This window comes from Pteronotus mesoamericanus, unplaced genomic scaffold (assembly GCF_021234165.1).
Source record: "Pteronotus mesoamericanus isolate MK-2021 breed Mesoamerican mustached bat unplaced genomic scaffold, CSHL_Meso_final contig_182, whole genome shotgun sequence".
Taxonomy (NCBI): Eukaryota; Metazoa; Chordata; class Mammalia; order Chiroptera; family Mormoopidae; genus Pteronotus; species Pteronotus mesoamericanus.
This window is the reverse complement of record NW_026555078.1, coordinates 3,082,556-3,107,087: the sequence shown is the minus strand read 5'-3', so window position 1 is coordinate 3,107,087 and position 24,532 is coordinate 3,082,556. Positions and strand designations below refer to the sequence as shown.

The window sequence follows — 24,532 nt, the reverse complement described above, 5'->3', positions numbered from 1 at the left end:
TACTATTTTACAGGTGAAGAGACCGAAGCTTTAAAAAGTTAAATAACTCTCACAAAATATACAAATAAAAAGTGGGTAGAAATAGAACCAGAGCTCCTAGGAGGAACCGCAGTCCTGCAGCAGGAAAAGCACAGGAGCCCAGGCGCGCCGGAGCGCCAGCGGATGCGGCAGTGCCCCGGACACGGGGAGGGCACCGCTACGGAGCACAGCAGCCACCCTCAAAGGCGCAGAACACCGTGAACAAGATAAATCACCTAGTACTGGCTTACAACCCGGAGCATAAAATAAACAAACATGAGTTCATCCTGATAAAAGAACTTGATTCAATAAACATAAGTAGGTCCACAGGATAAGAGAGTCATGTTTTCCTTACAGAAGAATTCCAATACTATACGTAGATACGCCCCTCCCCAGGAAGGGAGCTCAACCCTGCCCTCCGAGGATAAACTAGGCTTGGTGACCAGCTTCTAAAGACTAAAGGGAAGAAAATGGCAAAATAATAACTATACTGGAGAAAACTGGCAAACGCTAGCATAACCATGTAATAATATCACCAGTGATGCTTCATGTTGATATCATGAATCCCTTGATATAATGTGAAGAAAAGGGCACTTCATCTCTGTAGTATTATTCCAAATCCTAAAACTCCAGTTTAATACTGAGAAAAACACCCAATTCAAATTGAGAGGCTTTCTACAAAATCCTGACCAGTACTCCTCAAGACTGTCAAGGTTATCAAAAACAAGGAAAGCCTGACAAACTGTAACAAACCAGAGATGAGGGAAACATAATAACTAAATGCAATATGGTGCCTTGGATTATAAAGAGGATAGTAGTGCTCGCTTTGGCAGCACATATACTGAAAAAAGAGGATATTAATGGGGAAATTGGTGATATTCAAGTGAAGTCTGGAATTTAGTTAATAGTAATACATCAACATCCATTTCTTGGTTGTGATAAGCATACCATGATAACATAAGATGTTGCTAAGAGATGGGGGTACCAGGGGAGGGGTACAGGGAAACTCTGCACTATGTTTGCAATTTTTCTGTAAACAAAAAGTTGTTAGAAGAATGCAGAGTGGGGGTGGGGAGTAACATAAACCCAGGTTTGTCCAACCCCAATGTCACGTAATTCTAGTGAATCACACAGTGAAAAGAGCACTAGACTTAGAGAATGGGAGCTGTTTTCTGCCACTTCGTATCAGCGTTATTTTGGGAGAGTCACAAACTGAGTCTTCATTTCCTCATCTGTAATATAGTAAACATATCTACCTTTCCCTCTCATGAAGTGATGTTAAATAGAAAAATACATATATAAAGATACATTATGAACTGTATATATATGGCAAAAGGGAAACTATGAACGTAAGACTGTACACATAACCCACACTGTATACAGAAGGAGATGTGGTTTATTTTTTTAATTAGCAGAGGAGAAAACTGCCCATGTATTACAATAGCTCATACTCCCATGAAACTGTTCACTGAAGAAGGGGTTTTTCCTCCCATTAAGTTGATGGAAGGAAAGAATCTGGATTCTGGATTTCAGGAAGTTTTTCTAAGCTTATTAAAAAGCTAACTGGAACAAGACCTCTATTGTATATTTAATTAGCTGCCCATAAAGTCAACCCTCAAACCGCTCCTGATTCATCATCCAACACTAAATTCCAGCCCCGTTTTATGAGAGTTGATCACAATTCATCTGATCCTCAAAGTCAATAGGAAGTAACTGACTGATTTTTGAAGAACCTTTTCAGGCTAATTAATACTCCTGCAATGAAAACTGGCCCATCCCTACAGTTAAAAACACATGCAGAGAAGAGTGGCAAGGAAAAAAAAAAAAGAGACCCCGTTTCTTCTCTCCAAGCCCCAGAAAGGGCACTGAATTCCTGCACCGTCCCGCAGGGGCGGGGAGCAGGTCTGCAGCCAGGCCGAGAGCTGCGCCCGATGCAAGCCCCCCACTCCCGGGGGCAGCCCTCCCGGCCCAAGGCGCCGGTGTGCGCCAAGGCTCCGGGCTGCAGGAGGGGCTGGGGCCCCGAGGGGGACAGCAGGATTCCCGCGGCGTCTCTGTCACCAACTAGCAATTTAGCTGGGAGCACACCACTTTTCCTCCTGAGGCCCCTTCTCTTTTTTATAAAAATAAGTGGGCTGGATTAGATAGTCGGTGAAGTCCCTTTCCAACCTTAAACTTCTGATTTCAGTGTAATTCAGTACCTAAAGTTATTTTACTTTCTATTCATCACAAGGATCAGGCCCAATGACTATGAAAATTACCAGACTGAAAACCACCAGATGACGACCCCAGAGTCCAATTTCTCCTTACTCAAGTAAGTTTTCAAAAATCCCAAACCAGTCAGAAGCAGTTTAGGGGGGAAAAAAATCCCAAATTACCTCAGGAAACATAGCTTAATTTCTCCTCGGAGATCACTACTTGCAGAAAAGGCTCTTAGGGATCAACTCTGGCCAATTAATGGATCTCACAGAAAAGTAGATTTTGCCTGAAGTACAAAATAAACCCCCCACCCCACCCCCCCTTTTTGGCCCTTACAGATAACAAAGCATCTATCGACAAACCAAAGAACTAGTCATCAGGTGACAATCTGACACAAATTTCAAGTCCATCTCCTTGTCAGGGTCTGTGTTCCAGAAAGATAAACTGTCGCTGAAGAAAAGGAGGGTGGGGATCCACAGCCTAACTTGGATTCACTGTCTCCTTTGCCAAAAGTTTCCAAACTCTTCCCTAATGTTTTATTCTCTCCTGATTCAGAACATTTAATATATAGTCTCTGAACCAATCCAAACTGTGAAGCCAGTGGTTCTAAATGTTTCCACTGCAAACTTGCAAACTTGAATCAACATTTGTTAAGGGGAGAAAAAGCTAACATAAAAAAATCAGCCACAAATACCCGGTGATAAAAATTCATCCAAAGACTGTCTTCAGGAGAGAGCTCGCTGTGGAATGCTCAACACAGCGCCTGAGACATCGCCACGGCACAATAAATATCCGAACTGAATTAACAGCTGAATTCAACACATGTGGGATGCTTTACTTTAACCTGATTTTTCTCACTTGCTCTCTCTGTTCGCTGGATTCAAATAGGTTAGTAGCCTTTAAGAAAAAAATCTCAGTCGTGGGAAACCCGGCCTTTCGGGAAGCCTGCCGCACCCTCGGGACCGACGTCCCCGCAGCCCGCCGGTGTGGCACCCGCCGCACGTTAACCGCACCGCGAGGGGCCAGGGGCCGCCTCCGTCGCCCTTCCACCGGCTCTTCAGGCCCTGCCAGGCCGATCGCAAAACAAAAGGCCGCTTTGTTCTGCCACAGGGAAAACGTTAATCTTAGAGATTTACCTGTTTAAGACAACTGCTGTGTATCTTCTTTCCACAAAAATAATTCCACATAAAATATTGGTAAATGGAGAAGGAAAATTTGTCTCTGGCTTCTCCTTTTCTTCAATTTCTTCATCCTCATCATCATCTTCAGAATCACTCCAAGACACATAATTATCCTGGTTCCTATTATTGTACCACTCAACACTTTCAAACTGCTGTCGCTCATATGGTTTATATTTGCGCAGGATTTCAAGCAGTTTTATCACTTTAGGAGTTACAAATTTCAGGTCAAGTGAGGCAGGTGAGAAGTGCTCTTCACATAGTGCATGTATTTTCCGTAGGAAAGTGTCTGTAAACAATAGAAATTTCCTGTGCAGCTCCTCTTGTTCATGTTTGATGTATTTCTGCAGCTCTCTTACCATCATTCCAGCTACTTTATCCGCACACCAGGGTCCCAGAACTGCCAACACTGCACGACAGTCTGACAGTATCTACGAAAGAATGTGAAGAGCCAAACGCTAAACAACAATCCAGTCGCATTTTCCTATGGGGTTTAACTGGGGTTCAAGTTGTCTTCAGACCGCCCCTTCAAAATAAACTCACCCCACTAATACCACTAATATAAACACTAAGGTTAATTCCCTAAGGTTGGGGGTGGGGGAAGGAGCCAGTGGTCTTTTCAAGCTCTACTTTTTCACACCTATTATGTCCAGAACGATTTTTTTGTTTTCCCCAGCAAAAATAACCAAATAATAGAAATTAAAAGATGCAACTGTAAAAGGATAATAAAACTCAATTTTAGATCTGTGATTAGTCAGAAGTACAAATGAGCCATGGACTTCCAGGTAACTATGCAAGGAATTCCACTGCAGTCATTTTATTTTAGGTATCAAAGAGCAAGCAATTTGCCTTTAACTTTATGCCCAGAGAACTACACCTTACAACCCTAGCTCAGAGCAGAGTATAAATCCATAGCGAGTAACTGAGGAATCTTCTGCAGACAAGTAAAAGGCCCACTGGGCTCAACAGAGACTTAATGAAAATGCAAGGGCTGAGGAGAGTCTGGGCATTGCTGCTTCAGAAAAAATCTGCGAGAGAAAGAAATTAAAATGCAGATTCAACAGTGTTAACATTCACAAATGGCTGCAAAGTCCTAGAACAAGTTCTCAAGTTTTAATGCATCAAGACAACTGGAGGGTTTGTCAAACCTCAGCTGGATGGACCCCAGCCCCAGAGCTTCAGATTCAGCAGGTCAAGGGTGGGCCCGTAATTTGCATGTCTAATAAGTTCCAGGGGGATCCAGACTTTGAGAACCACTATCTTATGGGATCTCTTCTCAAAGCTGGATCCCACTGGGGGACAACGAGCTCATATCCAGTTCATATAAGGCTATCTCAGAAGAAGCTGTTTAACCAAAGGTTTGAACAGGAACTAACCCATCTGACCAAGGAGGAAAAAAAAAAAAAAACTGGACTCACTCCTTTGACTTAAATAGCCATGAGAAAAATCCTAAGTCATCTCTTAAATCAGGAAGGTCTACAGTTAATGGAAATGTCTGTCCGGTAGCAGGTAGTAAACTCAACCCAATACATGTTTAATAAAAAATGTCCAAAGAGAAAGAAGGTAAGGCCTTAAATGAAAATGTATAGAAGATAGCCTCATTAGAAGCATATTTTCATGTAAATACTAAAACAAAAGGCTTTTATTATACTTCCTGTACTTACTTTGTACAAACAGCACTTACCTGTTTAGAAATTAAAGTAGAGTCTCTTTCTTTTGAATGTACAGATATGTTACAGTCATTGATAAAATTAAGTGCTTCTTCTAATTCCATCAGCAGTCTTTCATAAAGCCCACTTCTGTCCATAAATGGTCCACAGTCTACCACAATCTCGTATGGCTGAGAAGTGTATCTTGAACATCAGAAACAAAAGTTGTCGATACTACAATAAATTCACTACTGCATTATGACTCACTACATATCTAAACCAAAAAAGAAACCTCCCACGTTCGGTTTGTGCGCCTGCTGGGGTATCAGGCAGACTCACGAGCCCTGCTGAAGCGGTGCCCCCCCCGCCCTGCCCCCGGTGCCCACACTGTGTGCCTGCCAGGGCTCCGGAGGCAGCCGCCAAAAGCTGACAATCAAAGAATTCTGTGAATCCATTATTATCCCAGGTTTTTTGTTTCATTTTTTAGGTTTAGACCTTCATCTTTTATCCCCTTAGAACAATGTTGGTCGAAATACTCAAGAAACCCAACAATGATTACTTCTCAGGAGAGAAATCAGTGACACAGGCAGATCATGGGGAGACAGTGTTATCATTAAATTGACCCATTTCCATACTATTTGAAACTTTTAGCATTTGCAAATGTCACCTTTGTTTTTAATGTGTTTTTAATGTCTCCTGACATAGGAAAGCTCCCTTCCACTTTCGATCAATTTCAATGTCATTCCTTGGATCTTTCATGCGTTTCATAAACTATAACCACCAGAATGGCACGTATTATTCTAAAAGCACATACAATAATTAAGGAAAAGAAATAAAGACATATTTAATACTGCCGTTTTTATTCTTCTCAACCATAATCTATACTTAACCAAAGAGCCACATTTAGAGAACTAGGTAATGCCAAATTCAACAGATTACTTGTCAGTTTTACTTAAATGCTCTACTACTTCTATTGCTTTTGAAGATTTCAGTAGTACAGCCTACCAATCTAATTCAGGTCGAATAAAAACAAAAGTAAACCCTTCACTGCTATATCATGGATCGTTTTGGCTCAAAAGTCAAAAGTACCATGTCCTAAAGGCTATGAGATCTGTAGTTCATACAGCATTTGGATACCTAAATTCCCTAACCTGAAACATTTCCTTTTCTTCTCATTCTACACAGAGAACTTTTCCAAAATTCTACTGTATGACAGACACACTGCAAATTGTTTTCTAGGTGTCAATGTAATTAATCAGCAAAGAATTCCCTGAAACCACAGTCAATGCCATTTTATCGATTCAGGAACAGTAAATGACTCACTTGAAGTCACAGAGCTTACAATTAGTGGAGCCGGTATTCAAAACCCATCTTTGATTCAAATCCATAACCTAAGAAATTGCTCTTCTCCATTTATTTTAACTGCTCCACTTGGTAATCTTTAGCCTTGTTAAAGACTGTATCTTACAAGGATATAAAGGTATTTTAACATGAATTGGATTAGTTACATTTATTTTAAAACCTAATTTATACAGACTCCCTTCCATGAACTTAAATCAAAAAGCATGTTGTGTGTGTGTGTGTGTGTGTGTGTGAATAAAACTCAAAATAGCAACCTCCTCAAAGAGACAAACTGAGAAATCATGAACATCTTTCTCAGAAATTCACACCCATTTTCAAAGTGTTTCCAATTATTTTAAAGCATATTGTAAAATACTAAATTCTCTAGATAAAGCTCTTTTCAAACCATCACATGAGACACTTAGGTCAGAAAAACAAAGCACACACATCGATGGAGAAGGACATGAATATACTGCCACGTTCCCAGTCCTTGTCAATTATCAGCAAATGCAAAGGGCACCTGTTGATGTGACATTCTCTCTTTAGGCAGAAGGAACTCCATCTGCTACTGTGTGGGAACAAGGTTAAATTCCTGCACTCGCCAGTACCTGTCCTGATAAAGAACTGCTAGTCTTGCTTATTCCTGAGAACAGCCACTGTTTTCTCGTAGACGGGTACTATCTGCAAGGCACTGTGAAAGGTACTAGAGGCTTAAAATTAATTCTGACTCATCTGACCCCACCAGTACAGCCTGAGTGCATACCTGTCTAAGACCACCAAGTCGGTTGCAGTTTCAGCATTGCTCTTGAGAATTTTCTCCAGTTTCTGAATCTTTTCTTCTAATTCCTCTGGATCACATTTCCCATTTAAAATGGAAGCAGTTAGTCCCAAAATACGAGGGCATGATGGGCAACTTTCACAGAGCTAACATAATAAAAGATACTGGCAGTAAGAAATTCATTTTGCAAGGCCGTAACAAAAGAGGTAACACCATATTAAAACATGTCAAAAAGACTGACAAATACTAAAAATATTACTTACAGAATTACAGTAGCTTGTTTAAAAACTCTGTTTATCAAAAAAGGAAGATTTAAATATGCCAAGACAGATTATGTAATTCATTTCTGTTTAAAATTTTATTACAAATTTAGATTATAGATTATTCATTATAGTTTATCATAGAGCATAGATATAAATGAACATTAATTTAATATTAATTCATTTATACACTGAAACCAAGTTCTCAAAATTGGTAACTAATATTATTGTTTTTGATATACAAAAACACTGCTTATACTCAGTAATTTGAATTGAATTATTAAGACCAGTAAAATATAAAAATTTACCTTCATAATTTCTCGGTAGGGGTGGTCTAGGATTGCAAGATGACACTCATCAAACACCAAAAGGTTAATGTCTGACAGTGATAAGTAACCATTTTTCAAAACAATCAAGGCGACATAGCAAGTCATAATGAGAACCTAAAATAAAATCAACATCAGTACACAAATGTGCCATTCACCCACCCGAATACACTTTTATAAAAGGAGACTATGGAGCCACTGTACTGCAGGTGAGAACTGAGAAATCCATTAGTCATAATTAAAACAAAAATTTTAAATGTATGGAAGCTCATACTTCAGAACCAAGAAGCAGAGTTAGGAAAACATGAAACAGACTACAAAAAAAGAAATTCTTGATAATGGAGACCAGCTTTTTTTTTAAATGATAAATCTCTTAAATCTACTTCAGGTGTTTAGTTTCCTACAGACATATTTTGTCTGGTGAGTCCTGTCAATTTAATCAAATCACAAAATAATTCACACTTTTTTCTTTTTTTCCCCACTGAATTGACAAGGTTTTCTAGGAGATAACACAAACTAAATGTTCTTTTCATAGCTTATCTTTCCGTGGCCGTTTCAGAGCTTTAAATGTGGACCTAACCCACTGTGGGAGACATGCCAGTAGACTGTTTGCAGACTGTTACAGGCTGGTTAGGGAGCAGCTCTTAACCACGTCAGAGCCACCAACACCAACACACCAAAGGCCCTCAGCACATGCTGGCCATGTGGAGGCGGTAAGTTAGAGGAACTCTCATTAAAGACCCAAAGATCTCAACCACGAAATGTCTCCCGTTTCAAGACATTTAACTCAAGAGTAAATTTTCTGAAAGCAGGTTATCTGCAAGTGGGAGATTGGTAGGTGGAATTTGCGCTTTTTCCCCAAGCAAGTAAATCACATGATAAAGCTGTTTCTTTTCTAGCAAGAGCAACATAAATTTGCAATCTATGTGGCTTTAGGATGCATGCACAGTGAGAGAGAGTACGCAGAGTAAGTTTCTGGGCTGACAAAGCACAGGGAGCTAGAATTTTCATAATTTCAAGTCCAATTCTGACAGCCAAGGCTAAGGTCATCTCATAAACCAAATCAAGGGCGTGCAGGGATTTACAGAGTGAAATTTCTCTACAAGTCATACCTGGTGCTTAGTAAACTCTTGGTTCCATTTCTCTTTTGTCCAAGATGCATTTACTTCTAGGTCTGAGTATTCCCCAACCTTGAGATCGGAATGAGTTCTGACAGCTGACACTTGCTGAGCAACCTGGTTTGCTGATTACAAACAAAAACTCCATGTAAACATGACAAGTTGGCTCTAGTTGGTTCTCTGTACGAGTAACTGAGACAGGCATAAAATCCTTTTTATTATGCATCATATCCAACCACCTATGTGTTCAGTATTTCCAAAACACACTCATTAGACTCGCTTCCCGGCCTCGGTCACTCCCTTCAGGGGGCCGTGAATCACCTTCCTGCTTTATAGCTGATTCTCCCCAACCTAAAAATGTAACTTCTGGCCTAGAAAGGCGACTATTGCAGATCCGCCTGTTTTGTTTTCTTCAATACAATCTGATCATTTCACCAAGAAACAATAGAGATGAGTGTGTATTTAGAGCACGTAAGACCATCACATGCTGGAACGGTTATCGTCACAACGTAACTATGAACATGAAGGGAATGTAGTATTTTAATCCTAACTTTGCCAATATCTTTATTTAGGGGGTCTGTTGCTGTTTTTGTCCTTTACAAAATTTTTATTGCCTAGAAAGGCATTTTCTTCTTCCAGATTAGTCAGTGTGGTGTATTCTTGGTTGTCAGAATACTCAGATAGTTTTGAGACACTGAAATGGTAAATATTCATGGTGTGTGGAAAAGCATGATTCATAACTTTACGATCTTAATTACACAAAAATGGAAGCTCAGCCGTGCAGATACACAGGGGATTTAGGATATGTCAAACTGTAAACTGCTTGTGGTTATGGATGACTTTGTTCTTTGCTTCTTGTGTTTTTCAGGTTCCTATTATATGTACTTGTTAACTTTTAAAAAATAAATGTTACCAAAAAAAATAACACCACATGCTGAGATCATACAAAAAAAGGAGAGGGATGACATGGTTGTTATTAGTGCCCTAGCAGCTCAGGTTCACATTTTATACTTTTTATTTTAATATGTAATCCCAAACACATAAAAACCAGTATTTTAAACGTACTATCTATTAAGAAGCATGTAATTTTCTTCCTACAACTGGTAGAGCAAAATCATAAACCAGAAAGTTACCTATCTCATAATCAAGCATCTATTGACATATCTTGTGAAGCAAAAACACCAAATACAAAATAACCATAATTTAAGTCACAACTTAAATTATGTTCCAATAGTAATTCATTCAAAAGAAGTGCAGAATGGGAATTACATGCAATCACATTTTTTAAAAAAAGCTAAAGTTTAACACCTATGAAATAAAATGGCTAGCATTTAGGAGAAATACCATGTAGTTAAGGAATAAAACAAAATTATATTTCTTCTTTCAGAGCTTCAACAAGCACATTATTTGTCAAACTTACAACATTTTCGATAATTTAACCGAATGCCCATCGAGAAAATCTGCTTAACCATAAAATCTCATCCAGTTTCCTGCAGGCAATTTGACAGAGTAACTTTTTATTACCAGAGTTGACCAGGAACACCGTCCTTTTTCCATGTCTGTTGAAGTCTCCCCTGATCTGATAGGACAGCTCTTTAGTGAGTAGCACTGCAATAAACGTCTTCCCTGAGCCAGTGTTCAAACAGACGATGGTGTTACGGTCCAGAGCTGCTTCAAGCAGTTCAACCTGGAAACACAGTGGAAAAAGAGATGATACACCTCTTATCTACGTACAAAATTCAGAAAATTGGATTTTGTTTTAATTCAGGAAATTCCACTGTTTCCTAAAATCTCCCTCCCATAAATGTGCAGACTTTCTGCATCTGTGTATACAAGTAATAACCAGAGGCATTAGAATGCCTGTGATGTATAGCTGTGCTGCATAAACACGTGTGGAAACGCATTTACAATTTAAGAAAGATTTTTGCACGGACAGAATACTTCTCTAGAATTATACGAATGACTAAATTTACAGCAACCGTGGTTCTGCCAGTTCATAGTTGTTCAAACCAATTTCAATTCTTACCCAGCTCATGAGGACAGACATGTCCAAATGGATATTAAGGAACAGTGATGTTTTCAGAGGGGGTAAAAAAACAAAAAACTTCACAAATAAAACTATCGAACCAATTACCCAGCAGATGTTAGAAAAGAAAAGGACTATTAAGAACAAAGGTATTTGGAACGAGAAAATTAATCAGAAGAGGAAAGCTTGAAAAGGTAAATGAGTTTTATAAGTTGTGTCAACTATATGCTAATTTATTCCATTTTAGTGAAAATGCTTCAGTATTAGTGTTCTCATTAGTACCTGATATTTTCTTGGCGTATAAATGTTATCATGAATTGCTTCTTGTTGCCATGGCAGTCCAAAGAAAGGACCCATTGGTGAGGAAGCAGGGGTCATGAGCTGCAGGCCTGCCATGCTGAGGGGTTGCAAAGCAGGGCTTTTCACTCATCCAGTGTTTCTTTCATTGCATTTTTGTTCTAGCACAGCTTACTACAAAAGGGAAAAAGAATACCATTACACAACCATGCAGGGTTAAAAACAAAAGAAAGCATAGAAACAAGAGAAACATCAGAATATCACTCCTATGAGCCTTTCAAAGTCTTCCTGTAACTATTTTAGCTTTTTCTTGATCAAAGAGGATCATTTTAAAAGTCAAGCATTCTATTCTCTCCAACCCAGCAACCTTATCCCTAGAAGCTTGTCTAAAAGAATTAGACAACTGTACAAACATGTAAGTACATGAACATTTCTTGCTGCATTATTACTAAGAACAAGAAATAACTTTAAATGTATTAATAAAAAATCAGCCAAGCAAAGACGGCACGGCTGTATTGAAATACCTGGAATCCACGGAGATTACACACGTCTGTATTTACTGACACAGAACCGCGTCCATATGTGTGGTAGGACTCCTTTTTTAAATATATGTATACATAAAACAGGTAAGTATGTACACAGATATGTTTCAAATGTTATTTGTAAAGCCCATGAAGCTATTACTGACCAAATAATGAAACAACGCAGGAAGGCACTTAGCACGGTGCCCGCACAGAGGACAGGTTCCGGCGCCCGCCAACATTTAATCCTTTCATCAAAAGACCAAACACAGGTCTTTTCTCAATCAACCACCTTGCAGACACGATCAACTATTTAAATACGTATCTTTAAAATGATACGTATCCTAGATAAATTAACACAAACACGCCGTTCTGTGAAATGACAGGTTTTTTACGGTATCTAGGCATAGTCTTGTGCATTTCTGTCTTCTTACCTGAAGATAAATTATTTACGTAAAATGACAAACACTGAGTCTTTCTAAGAGTCCTAACCTGCAGACAGAGTTTGAGGGTTTCAAATCATATGGCAATGGCAATGTCCATGACCAGCCCTGCTGCCTGTCAGCAGAATTTACTCGCCCCGGAGAAGGCAACTTTCTCCCTTGGAGTGTTCATTGTTATCGCCCTATGGAACTGAAAAGAGAGAATACAGCTCTTTGTTGCTTGATGACAAAAACTTTGAATCTCCTGACATATTAAATTTACAACCTGGTAAACAGTGACTTCAGTCCTTGCACCTAATCCAGCAAGAAGTCTCAAGCGTAGTCCTCTTCTATGCGTAAACATGATGCAAATTCTGACCGCAGAGACTAATTCAGGGGACCAGAATTCACCATCCAGCTCACACAAGTGCGGTCCCCAGGAAATGGAGCGGGCACCCGGCCGCGGGAGTCCCGGGCCTCAGAGAGGCAGGCGCCATCTGGGGACCAGACAGCGCAACCGTTTGCACTACCCCTCGGAGGAAGACGGCGCGCAAAGCATCCCAGAGCACAGCACAAAAAACTCCCAAGTCATTATTTTCCCTGGATCAAAGGGACAATCTGCTCATTCTCCACGGAACCAGGGCCCCAGCAGCAATCCCTTTCCCCCCATGCGGAGCGTTCACTTTTCTCAGTTCCGCAGGCCCACAAGTTACACACCCTCAGGCGCATCATTCAAGCTTTTTACTCAGCACAGCTGCCAAGGACCCAAAGTGAAAACCTATTTTACCTAATTTCCTGAGATTCAGGTCACTGTGAAGGCCAAGGCTGAGACCTGCAGGCACCTCCCGCCCGACTGCATTCATGGGATCCCTCTGTACTTCTCCCTCCCTACTGCAGGCCGCTTCCTGTCCAGGGTTATGTATCCTTTCCCCTGACCCCTCACTCCTCGCCCGACCCAAATCACAGCCGTGGGAGAAAGTACCAGGAAACCAGTCTAATCCTGGGGCAGGATGGGAGAAAAGAAGAGGACAACAGTGTCAATCCCCGAACGCACCTTCCTCCGTCGGGCACAGCCCAGAACCAGCGACACCCCCCCACCCCCACGGTCACCATGCCACTATTTCTTCTCGTGTCAATGACACCAATAATTGTAACTCTAGGGAAAAACTGTCCAAAAACAAATGAGAAGCATGTCCTGTTTTTGAAAAGGGAAGTCCGCACTTTTCAAAATACATAAAATACAACCAAAAAAAAACTATGAAAATGTTCCAGATTAAAGACTATCAAGGGACATGACAACTAAATGAAGGAACTAATCTGACTGGACCCTGTGCGGCAGAACAGTGCCGCACGGCACAACACAGAGTCCACCGACAGAGGTGCACTGCTAAACTCACTGAGCTGGGAGCTGCAGTGTGGTTACGGTCTGTGTTAGAGAACACCTTATTCTTAGAAAATATACACTGAAGTATTTAGTGGTAAAGGGCCATGATATATGCAACTTATTCTCAAATGGTTCAGAAAAAGAAAGTACATATAGATACATCCATCATCTGTGTGCAACTGATACAGGAAATGGGGCAAAACGGGGCAAATGTGGATATACTCTTTGTCCTATTCGTATCTTGCAACTTTTCCATAAAATTGAACTTATTTCCAAGTAAAGAGCTGCAAAGGGTAAACAAACATGGCCAACGGGCTAGGCTTTCCTTGAGCCCAGGAGCCGTACGTCCCACACACATCTGCATCACGCACCGTGCCAGCCACAGCTGGCACGGGACACACACGCGAGCAGGTCCGCGGGACGAAAACAACGTCCACGTGAGCGACGGGAAAACCTTCCAACAGCCTCCCTCTGCCTCCTGTAACACCTGCCGTATTGCACGTGTTCAGAGACACACACACCCCCTATTCTTGTACTGGCACTCGCGCTCCGTACATACAAGATGCACAGTCGCACTCTCCACAGCTCTTACGTTCCTTCATACACGCGCAGTACACGCAGTTCAGTAAATACACATCCGATGAACCTCATCAGAGATTCAAGAGTGTCCACACAGTAACGTATAGAACAGAATCACAGGCACTCCAAAAAAACCCTTTCTGTTTGGTCTGGAAATGCACACGCACCCCATTCCTCCCAGCCGTGAAGGGTGCGGGGCGCGGCGCGAAGAGAGGGCGCGCGAGGGGACGGAGGACAGCAATTTAACCCTCCCAGTCAGAGTTTCCGTAAGGCCGGACAGGTCCGGTGATTTTCTCTCTTTTCGTATACGGTGACTGGCCCCAGTGACAGACTTCCCACTGAGGGAAAGCAGACTCAATATTTAAAAATTCGACAGGTAATCCAATAATGTGAAAACAGAAAAATCTGTAATGTTGCCAATTTTTACTTTCTTTGGCACGGTGAAATAGACTTGTCCTTTCTTCCTTAGCTTGCCCTTTATGAAAAGCTCTGAGCCCCTGCTGGGAAGCACAAGTTGTGCAGTTCACAAAGGAACTTGCCACAGGTCGCTGCTTCAGCAGCGCCCACGGTGACTACACAGGACTGTTTTTCAATCGCAGATCTTAACTCTGGTCAAGCAATCTACACTCATGGAATCGGCGAGGTTGCTTCGTAGCTTCTATATTATTATTCACTCAGAAACAACTTAGGACAGCACTCAAATGAACTCTTTTCCATTTCCCACCCCGGATAAATGGCTGGTTTACCGTTTTAATGTCTGAGCCCTCTGTGTTGCTGCTGCCTGAGCTGCACTGTGACATTGTGAGAGCAGCTTATTGGGAAATCACAGCATGCCCATGCTTCTGCTCTAAAAACAAACGCAAAAAACAGCCAATTTAACACTCCTGCCCTTCAACTGAACACAAATACATCTATAAGAGCGTCTCATTGATATGAAGCGTTGACTAAAGGCCATTGTTTCTGTATTAAATGTTAAACAAAAGACATTTGGGTTATTGTAGGACACTAAGTTATTCTAAAACAAAGAACAAGAAAAGGAACAATCGTAGGTCTAATTCCAAGAGATGTGGGGGAAAGAAAAAAGTTCAAGAAAAGACTCTAAAATGAATATAAGGAAATGAAACAAAGTAAATAAATTCTGAAACAAAGTAAAACTCTAAAGATAGCAACTAGGAAAATGAGAAAATAAAAGGGTAAGTGTGTGTTATTTCCTAAATTCACACACACTAAATAATAAAGGTCAACAGAAGGGGTAACCTGGCTATAAAACCCAAGTCACCTAGACATAGGTCTTCAGTACATGTATAAAATGCATCAGCAATTTCAATTTCTTGAAATTAAAAACAAATTCATAAAACAGTTAAATCCACACCCTAAGCTCTTACAGAATTCATTTATGAATAAAAAAATTTAGGAACATATTTCACCAATGTTAATATTGTAGAGAAATGTAAATTTAGGGGTGGTTCTCCTAACAGATTCTAAATTGAAAACTAAGGAAGCACAAAGCACTGAGATGAAAGCTCAATTTAATCACCACCCGACTGCTGGGTTTGACACCGGTTCCCATTAACTTACGGCAGTGCCTCTGGGAGCAGAAGCACAGGAAGACCAGATGGGCAGTGGCCTCCTCTCACTCATCTAAGTCCAGTCTAGTTGTTTAAAGAACATTCCTGTGGAGATTCAACCTTCTCGTTTCATACGCAAGTTTATTTGCTAGTAAGTTAACAAAGCAGAATGGGGAAACCTTACCGCTATTTAAGTACGTACATATTTACCTCAAAATGCTGATTCTAAGTTCTTTCAGTTTCCAAGTCTGTATTAATTCATACCCTAGGTAACCTAAAAGCAATCAGAGAGAATATTTTAGAACATGCAACTCATTTTTAAAAGCCAACTTTAAGAAATTTTCTACTTAACAAAACTTTCATATTTAACTTATCAGAATAAGATCCGTGATAAGATAATTGAGTTCTATCTATGGGGAGTCAAGAAAACAGTACATGTCTGAAAGAGGTGCCCTTTAAAATTTGTATTTATTATGTTCTAATAGGAAAATTTTAAAAAGTTGTTAGTACAACCCGACATAAGGGAGATTTCTTGGTAGTAAATTACATTTTCCCCCCAGTAAAATCTGGCTTTGAAAACACTTAAACACTACGGTAAGTCAGTATCATCCCTTAGACGAGCACGCGTGCATCTCCCTGTCTCGCAGTCTGTCTTTCCTGCTTCCTAAAGCCGCCTCATGCTCTGACTTGTAATTCCTTTCTCTACCGCCCCCTAGTAATAAGAGGTGAATTTCATACACCAACCTCACTCCCTCTTTTCTACTTCATATTCATTCACCTCTTTTCTAGAAGCACCATGACCAAAATAGTACGCTGATAACCCTTCACAATTCATTGCCGCTCCACTCTTACTGCTGCGTTATCCAGGTTATTTCCCTAGCCAATCCTGTAGGGACACATTACAAAGTTAACATGCCAAGAATAATGAGAACTTATTTTATGTTCATAATACAGAGACAATCGGTTGTGTTTTCTAATTTTAACTGATGACCACAACTTAAATTACAAACATGCAAACTCCTGTTTGATAGGCCCCTTGAACTCTGAAAAAGACACCCCACACACCGCTCTGTCACGTTTCGGTGCAAACCCACAAGCTTAGCGCACGGCAGCACCTCCCCCAGCACATGGCTGCGCCCTTCCGCACGGAGGCTCGCGACCGCACACAACGGGCCCTCTGGTCTGAAGTGGAAAGGCATCTAGAGCGTCCTGGTGACACAAAACTTCTAACTCATCCATTTTCTTGTAATGTGTCACAGAGTCTGATACTATTAACTTTATAAATATTAATGTCCCGATTGTACTCCTACTCTTGTGAAGGCCAAATGCACAACTACCATAAAGTCCAATAGTGAACAAAAGAAAAACAACATGAACGCTGTGACCTTAAAACACGGGCAAAAGCACCCCTGTGAGCTAACAGAGAAAACTAAAAAATGACTGAAGAGCTTTTAGTTTAGTTTATAGTAACTGACCAGAAAAACAATTCTGAGGTGTTCTAAATTAAAATTACAGCAGCGAGAGCGCGAGACAGAGAGAAAAGAACGGCTGGCCCGTGACAAGCCCTGAGCCAGCTCTCACAGACCTTGCACGCTCCTGGGCCTTCGCTGGAATTTCGGATTAACTTCCAGGGGGCTACTTCCCAGGTTATTCTAAAGAGAGAACAGCCAGTCACCATGGAACCCCAGGAACCTGAGCTCCTTATTTACACCTGAGCTTTCCAGACTTGCGCACAGCCTGTCCAAGACTCTGTCCAACACTTCTTCCCTGGACGCTGCTACCCCGGAAGTGGCTCCGCATCACCCTCTCCTGTCCCTTTTGTCTACAGCCAATGTCAGTTCCTTCAGAAGGGCTCGCCTCTTTCTCCCCACTACCTGACGTGTAAAAATGCTTGCAAAAGGCCAGGACGGGGAACATGCTGTCTCTTCTGTCTAGCCACGCTATGCCCCAAGACAGGTCTTTTCTTCCCCTAGCAATGGCCTAATAAACCCTTTCTTTTAGAGACTCTCAGTCACGGAAGTTAACACTTTTTGTTTAACATAATGTGCTACGGTATGTATCCAAGGCATTATTTTAACTCCAACAAGCTTAAATCGCTCAAGGCACCCCTGGCCCTGGATACAAAGTGACAGCTTTATAGGGTTGCTTCTATGGTCGTTGGTGTAAGGGCAAAATTGAAATTAAGAGGCTAATTCTCCCACTTAAAAGTAAATAGAAAAGACTCCTTCCCTCTCTCTCTCTCTCTCTTTTTTTTAACAGAAATCTTTCTCAGTCCTTGCCAAATGGATGTGAACCTTAAACTTGAGTCCTTGTCACTGCTCAGGAATGTCTCCTTAAGGACCTGAGAGCCAAATCTGAAATGTAATCAGGAAAGATAACGCCCAATCTCCGAGTTTCCTAGGAAGAGAGGGGCCTAACCTGTGACCTGATCCAAATTGCAAAACCTGCCTCCAGTGATAAAGATATAAAAAACTAGCAATTTATCCTGGCAACGGGGATGCAATGGGTTGTAACTACTGAGGTGTATAAAAGAACAAGCTTTCTGTCTGTCTTCGCCATCTCTTTAGTGGTTCACCGGTGATGCCATCACATTCTGGCTCCATGTTTACTCAGCAATAAAACTGTTTTCTTCCCTTGCACCCCCGTGGAGAGACTTTTCCAGGCTGCACAGAGATTTTGTTTCTATTTCCCCAGCATCGGTTTTGTAAAATATTTTAAAAACTCCAATTCTCAAATAGCATGCATGCCAAATAACATAATTCCATTTCGGGGAACTTGAATACTAGAGAAATCCTAAAATATGCCGCCCAACTGTACTGGGGAAAGGGGTTTTAAAGAAGAAGAGGGAACTAAGCGGACCAAGAGCCCTGTTAAAAAGAAATCTGCACACAGAAAGGAGCCAAGCTGTCTAATTCCCACCAAGCACCCTCTCTACATTCAAGTCAGAGGAGAGTCTCACCTGCGTAAGCTAACGTCCTAAGTCACGTTGACCAGCCCCCCTCCGCACAGGCGCTCAGCACGGTCACGGCCCCTCAGAGGCCCTCTGATGTGGGAGAGGCACCGAGTAAGGCCACTGGGGACGGAGAACGCCAAGTCTTTGTTTTTTCAAGTATTTTTCATTTAAAATCATCTGAACGCCAGCAAGGGGTCCGGTGTCAGGAAGACCATGGTTTATCAGACTCCACTGCCTGTCTCCGAGGTTGTTTCCCTGCCTACAGAATAGGAACCCCTGACTATTATGAAGATCAAGTAAGATCATCTATGTGTTTTAAGCCTACTAGAGAAAAAGTGCCTGCAGCACAGAAAATGCTCACAAAGGGGTAGTTTTTTAGAAACCACAGTGCCATCTCTATCTAGAACCATGTTTTCAAGCAATCCTTAATTAAGACTGAAAGGGATTTCTTAAAGAAAATCTAAAATGTTTTATTAATCCTAAAATTCAGTATAGAAAGTGTATTCTCATAAAAATTTAAAGTATACAAGATTTTATACAGTATTTTAACCCGATGAAAACCCCCAAACTCCCAACTAGCTAGTCACGATGAATTTACAGTAGGATAAAAAAATCAAATTTAAATCACAAAATATAGCATATAATGTAAAATAAAATTAAATAGCTTTGTATCCACTAGTTTTCTTTAAAAGCAAAAAAACCAAAAAGTCACATGCTATTTCTGTTGGCTCCACAGACACCACTGAAAATATCACTTCCCTCACTGTTTCTTAGGCAATAAAATGGGACACAAAGGGGCAAGAAATCACCATCATCATCAAATAGACAAGTTTTGAAAATACAGAATGTCAGAAAAAACAAAAAAGTAGGAAATACTCAAAATATCTATAGTATATAAAAAATATATTTCAAGGATTTATCAGGAACTATCTGATGAATATAGATTATGAAAAGACTAAGGTCAAACCAAAAATTGAGACTAAAAAGAAGACGAAAGGGACAATAACGTCAAGAATTTAAACACTGGTATCTTCAGATTCTTAATTACATGGATATTTCCACTTTAACTTGTCATATCTGTCATTATTAATTAGAAATCCTTGCAGATTAACCTACCCTACAACATTAACAACAACAAAAAACCTCATGTAAAAATGTTTCCCTCAACATTACCAACTATAATAGCAAAAAGTGCCCCTCCCATCCGACCCCCAAATCTAACATGCCTCCCAACAAATGAGGGAATGGTTTCATAAACCATGGTTCATTTTACATAATGAAGTTCAATTGAACCATTAAAAATAATGCGTTTATAATGAACAAAAATGCTTATGTTATGGCATTCAATGAAAAAAGCAGAACATTGTTATTTACAGTAATATCATGATTACATCTTTAAGTATAAAACATATGGGGGAGGGAGGGAAAAATGGAGAGAGTGATTTCTTTTCCTGAAAACTCTTCTGCCTTTTAAAATTCCTTACAATTTGAACTCTTTATTACTTTTAGAATTGGGAACCAAACTTTCAAACTGAGAATGATTAGTATAAAGACAACAGTTTAAAGGTATATGATTCTGTTTTAGATCCTGGGGAAGAGAAAACCTCTACCTTCTGAAGTCATTAAATGTGGTAAATTTGACCCAAGTTTCTATAACTTAAACCGCAAATTCAATAGCTTTCTTTTATTGTACTCCTCTATGAACCAAACAAATTTTTGGGTTTCTCTAAATTTGTAACATAAATATATTATGTTTACACTGCAACATAATTATGCCTAAAATTAGATTTGTCCAAAATTGAAGTTGAATGCAGGTCGAATACCATTATAACAAATTCCATCCTTCAAAATTTCCATACACAAAGTCTCTCTAGGCCATCAGCCAATGGCTCACTTACTTGGAATACTTTCCAACTTATCAAAAGCGCACAGATACCTATCCTACCCCTTCAAGTTACCTATAATGGCATTTACCCTGCAGCTTTGCTTCAATGTATGTAAATACTTAAAACACCTCTAGCTTTCAAGGTGAATTTTATGGATGATGTTTGATTCCAAGTTTCTGTACTTGACTCAATGAAAACATTGTTCAACAAGCACTAGAATTTTACTCAACTGAGACCTGCCCATCTTTTACACTTAAGACCACCCATGAGGAAAAAGGGGCACAATTTTCTACGTCAAGCGATTTTAACACAATATAATGTGGACATTTTAATACTAAAGAGAGGTCCTGAGACCAAATGAGCCTGGGAGGCTGCGGAGTATGACGTTATGTTAATCAATGCTGAGTCGGGAAAGAAGCCACTCAATTTGAACACTATGAGCAACCACTCAGGTGCGTTCCCTGTGACACGTGCATCCCAGCCTTCATAGGTGAGCTTCCCCTTCGGGGGCCCTACCCGTCGCCCACCAGGCTCCCCCTTAAAACCTCTATCATTTGACTCTCCTCTTGCCCAGCACACACAGGCCATCTATATCATCCAAGTCAGGGCTTAACTGTATCTTCTGCTCCTCATTGACCGTTACTGATTTCGCTATCCCTCCACCCTGAAACTGTTAAATCTCTGAAATGAAGGATGATCTCCTACTTGACTTACACTAAATTCAAGCAAAGCTAGAAATAAACAAAAATATATTTTTGTTAATTAACTATGTTGAGAATAAACTTCATCTATCTCACCTTAAATTAACATGTATCTTTGTAGGTCAAAGAAAATTTCAATTTACATACTTCCTCCTTTTTAAAGACTTTAAACAACCCAAATTATTTTAATAAGTTTAAATGTCTCCATCCCTGCCCCCTCCTCCTACAAAGAAAAGTTCAGGGCTGACATGAAAGGACCAAAGCTAGAGAGGCATCAATCTGAAAAACGGCAATTTTGACGTCACCCAACTGCATCCGCCCCCCCATGAGAGGCCCCCCCAGGTGCGCTCCCAGGCGCTGTGCACCTGGCTCCTCCAGGAACGCAGTCTCATCTGGCACTGGCCTTGGAAATGCTTCCCTAACAATTTAAGGCTCTACAGTTTCAAGGGCAATTGGGAAAACCCCAGGACTCAAAAAATACTTCTCATTAACTTTTCATTTTTAGAAACTGTATTTTTCTCAAGATTTAAAATCCAGATAAAACTCTATTCAATGTCAACTAATAAGTACAGAAGGAAAGACAAAAAAATAAATCGCCATTTTTAACCATATTAGTAAAATTGAGACAAGAATCATTAATGGATGCTAAAACTAATTGGTAATGATTACAAAAGAATATATACATCTTAAAATATCTCTGCACAGATTACCTATTTGAAATGGAAACTGAAATTTTTCACTGGAAAAACCTGACAGATACCGCTTTAACTTAACCCAAGTGACAAAGTTAACATCACCAACTGACAACATGCACCTCCTAATGTGATGAACTGAGAACTATCATTTATGTAGTTTTCCTGCTAAAAGTGCAAAACTTAAATCTAACCAATTCTGCGATGCATTTTACAAAACAACTCACTTGTGTCCTTCAAAAATGTCAGTATCATGAAAGATAAAAGCTGAGAAACTATCAGAATCAAAGAGTAAAGAGACGCCCTGGCCGGGTGGCTCAGTTGGTTAAGAGCATTGTCCCAGGCGCCAAAAGGCTGCAGGTTCCATCCCTGGCCAGAGCACACGCCAGGGCTGTGGGTTCAATCTCCAGTGCAGGGTGCACGCAGAGGGCAACCAATCTCTCTCTCTCTCTCTCTCTCTCTCTCTCTCTCTCTCATCAATAACACATCCTGGGGTGAAGACTAAAAAAAACAATAAAATAAAAGAGCAAAGAGACACGACAACTAAATGCAATGTACATTCTTGGGCTGGCTCTTTTATTAGGGAAGGAAACGTGTAAAAAGGGCATAATCAGAATGTGCCACCTCAGAACACGTCACTGCACAGGCACGGACCTCGAAACACAACAAGGAAGAGACTCCTGAACTTGAACTCTTTCCTTCGGAGTGGACATTCCTTTTCCTGGATACAAACATTACCTGTATTCATACTGGTTGGCCTGCAATTGTCCCTGTCTGTGCACTGCAAGTCCCTTGTCCCATGCACCGCCCACCCACCCACCCCCACCCAGGAAGAACCAGGACAGTTGGCCACCCCACCTCCAGCTCCCAGTCTCTAGCCTTGCCCGTCTGCTGCACGTTTCCACTTGGAGGGCCACATTTTGTCACTAAGGGAATTTCTGGCTGTTCCAAAAGTTAAATTAATCTAAAAAATAAAAATAAAAAAGATAAAGATTTGCTACTTGCTAAATACAAAAAAAAAATTTTTTTACTCTGTTCATTATAGGAATTCAGGAATTTTGGGAAAAAAGCAGCAGTATCAGAATAAATGAAGCTTCTTAAGCTAACAACTCTTATTTCACACCACCATGTTACAATTATACCCAATATACATATATTACCGAACAAATTCAGATGTGAGAGGGAAGGAAGCGGGCTCGGAGTCAGAGTGGTGACTGCATCCGTTTGTTACCTGTAAGGCCTCAGTCTGAGCTGCATTTCTATGATGGGACCTATAAAGATGTCAGTTCCAGGGTCCCCTTGCTCCCCTAAGTAATCCAGAGCACATACACTTAATTCATTAGCCAAGACATACATGCAGATCACTAACAAAACCTAAGATGTTTGGTGTGGAAAAAGAACTGCACATATTAATTAGCAAGAGGAAGTCAAATACACTGACTGTCCTCCTCCCAAAATGTTTTAAAGATACTCCTATTTTATACTTCACAAATTTTTATTTTTATTATTACTTAGAAACAATCCTTCAAAGAACAATAAGCATATGTGAAATTGTAATTCACTGGTTAGAGTAATCCAAAGTGAATTTGGTCAAAGATTAAAAATTTTACTTTCAATCTTATTACGGATTTCACATACCAATAGCTTCTGAATATCATTAGTTTTCAGGAAACTAACTTTGTCCACATAAACCACACTTATGCCTAACTAAGAGTATAATGAACCTAAGTGGCATTAACTGTTGTCTATTCTTCAATACATACAAAAAAGAGTATTCTTTATATTACTTAATGATCTCTTAAAAAGTTGTCATTTTTCCAAGCAGAGTCAAGTTTTATCTGGTTATTTTTAGTATCAATTATTTCCTAATACAATGCAAGGAAATACTTTAGGTGAAGTGGACAAATTCCTTGAGAAAACACAATTTACCAAAGTCAACATCTGAAGAAACCACCCTGGATGATGTGGCTCAGTGGACTGAGCGCTGGCCTGCAAAGCAAAGGATCGCTGGTTTGATTCCCAGTCAGGGCACATGCCTGGGTTGCGGGCCAGATCTCCAATAGGGGGTGTGTGAGAGGCAACCACATATTGATGTTTCTCTCCCTCTTTCTCCCTCCCTCTCTCTAAAAATAAATAAATAAAATCTTTAAAAAAATCTGAAGAAACAGAAAATTTGAAGAGGCCTATACCTTTTAAGGAATACAGGTTATTAAAAATTAACTTTTAAAAACTCCAAGCACAGATGACTTCACTAATGATTCTTCAACATATCTAAAGAATAACTCCAATCTTAAAAATAAACTCTTCAGGACAGAAATAAGAGAGAATACTTCCCAGCTCTTACTATGAGACAAGCTTAAACTTGATACCAAAGCCTAAAAAGGACAGTAAAATTACAGTAGAGTAAAATTACAGACCTAGCTCTCAAACAAAAAACATAAAAATCCTAGCAAACTGAATCCATGAATATTTGAAAAGAAAAATGCATCAAAACCAGTTGTGCTTTGTCACAGGAATGCAAAGATGGCTTAATATAAAAAGGAAAAAAACCAACAAATTTATTAAGACTCTGAAGCTAGAGTAAGGCACGAGAGACAACCACATACTGATGTTTCTCTCCCTTTCTCCCTCCCTTCCCC

At 40.2% G+C, this 24,532-nt stretch overlaps 1 protein-coding gene across 4 annotated transcripts in view; it reads right to left on the bottom strand.

Moving 5' to 3' along the window:
* The window catches only part of DICER1 (dicer 1, ribonuclease III), a 63,967-nt gene that overhangs the window by 30,577 nt on the left and 8,858 nt on the right, over window positions 1-24,532 (bottom strand). The window contains exons 1-10 of one of the 4 annotated variants that reach the window (XM_054567071.1): window positions 16,440-16,542; window positions 15,872-15,935; window positions 14,840-14,940; window positions 11,173-11,361; window positions 10,389-10,551; window positions 8,859-8,989; window positions 7,729-7,863; window positions 7,146-7,306; window positions 5,077-5,245; window positions 3,351-3,823 (exon numbers count right to left, since the gene is read on the bottom strand). In XM_054567071.1, the coding sequence (XP_054423046.1) occupies window positions 3,351-3,823; window positions 5,077-5,245; window positions 7,146-7,306; window positions 7,729-7,863; window positions 8,859-8,989; window positions 10,389-10,551; window positions 11,173-11,286 (1,346 nt within the window). In that variant the 5' untranslated portion in view covers window positions 11,287-11,361; window positions 14,840-14,940; window positions 15,872-15,935; window positions 16,440-16,542. Of the gene's footprint in view, window positions 1-3,350; window positions 3,824-5,076; window positions 5,246-7,145; window positions 7,307-7,728; window positions 7,864-8,858; window positions 8,990-10,388; window positions 10,552-11,172; window positions 11,362-14,839; window positions 14,941-15,871; window positions 15,936-16,439; window positions 16,543-24,532 lie in introns of those variants that run through there. The other 3 variants (XM_054567070.1, XM_054567069.1, XM_054567072.1) reach the window with 3 other exon arrangements.